This window comes from Propithecus coquereli, unplaced genomic scaffold (assembly GCF_000956105.1).
Source record: "Propithecus coquereli isolate 6110/MARCELLA unplaced genomic scaffold, Pcoq_1.0 Scaffold11, whole genome shotgun sequence".
Lineage (NCBI taxonomy): Eukaryota > Metazoa > Chordata > Mammalia > Primates > Indriidae > Propithecus > Propithecus coquereli.
In genome coordinates this window covers 5,279,534-5,280,659 of record NW_012134969.1, presented here as the reverse complement: position 1 = coordinate 5,280,659, position 1,126 = coordinate 5,279,534, and the positions used below count along the sequence as shown (strand labels likewise).

General features: G+C 38.0%; 1 protein-coding gene across 2 annotated transcripts in view; it reads left to right on the top strand.

Moving 5' to 3' along the window:
- The window catches only part of ENOX1 (ecto-NOX disulfide-thiol exchanger 1), a 609,648-nt gene that overhangs the window by 339,110 nt on the left and 269,412 nt on the right, over positions 1 to 1,126 (top strand). The window contains exon 1 of one of the 2 annotated variants that reach the window (XM_012649259.1): positions 721 to 792. The exons of the other annotated variant lie outside the window; for it this stretch is intronic. Within the exon in view, the coding sequence (XP_012504713.1) occupies positions 762 to 792 (31 nt within the window). The 5' untranslated portion in view covers positions 721 to 761. Of the gene's footprint in view, positions 1 to 720; positions 793 to 1,126 lie in introns of those variants that run through there. 2 annotated transcript variants of the gene reach the window in all.

Sequence of the window (1,126 nt, the reverse complement as noted above, 5' to 3'; positions counted from 1 at the left end):
AATAATTAGAAAATAAGAAAGAAATTTTGGAAATTAGAGTAAAATGTAAAAATTATTCAGAGGTGTAGAAGATAAATTCAAGTAAACTTTCTAGAAAGTAGATTAACAGGCAAAGATGGAAGTGGGGTGGGGGTAAGAAACATAGTGAATCAAAATCCACAAGGTTCAGCATTTTACCATAGGAGTTCCAGAAAGAGAAAAGAGAAAAAAATGGTAGAGAGACAATATCAAAGAATAATACAAGAAAAATTTTCAAAATGGAACGACGGAACTTTCCAGACTGAAGAGGACCAGAAAGTGCCCAGAACCGTGGTAAGAAAAGATCCTCATTAGGGTTCTTTACTGTGAGATTTCAGAATAGCAGCATTAAAAAGAAGATACCAAAACCTTCCAGAGAAATAAAATAGATCACATGTAAAAGATCATGCCAGGTCAAAGGAATACCAGTGGTGTGAGACTTCTCACCTGCAGCACTGTGTATTGCTAGAAGATAATGAAGTACAGCCTCAAAATTCTGAGGGAAAATTACATTTTGCGTAGAATTCAATTACAAGCTTAAATAGCAACACATGCGAGAGTGGAATTAGAACATTTTCAGACACACACAGTCTCAACAAATTTTACCTCCCATGTACCTTTTCTCAGGAAGCTACTAGAGAATGTGCTCTACAATAATGAGGATGTAAACCAAGACAGAGGAAACCATGGGATCCAGGAAACGGGGGATTCAACACAGGAGAGAGGAACAGGGATTTCGCAAGATGGTGTTAAAAAGAAGCCCCAGGACAACAGGTGGGCACCTGGCCTGGAAAACCACTAGACCAGACCGGCGGGAGGGGAGGCTACTCACGGGAAAATAGATCCAGTAGATTAACCAGTTGGGCTGATTGTGTACACCATGGTTTCAGTAGGGGTTTTGTAGTTCCTCTGGATAGTTCATGAACAGTTAGTAACAGCTACTCAAAAGAAGTAAGCAAAATAAAATAAAAGGCACCACCGGGAAAAACAAGATGTTGAACAAGATTGAAAGCGTAATCTTACACTACTTGACTCAATAGTAAACAGTATTAAATGGTCATAATAATGTAAACTAGAGTATTGATTTAACTTCAAATTGCCATTTAAC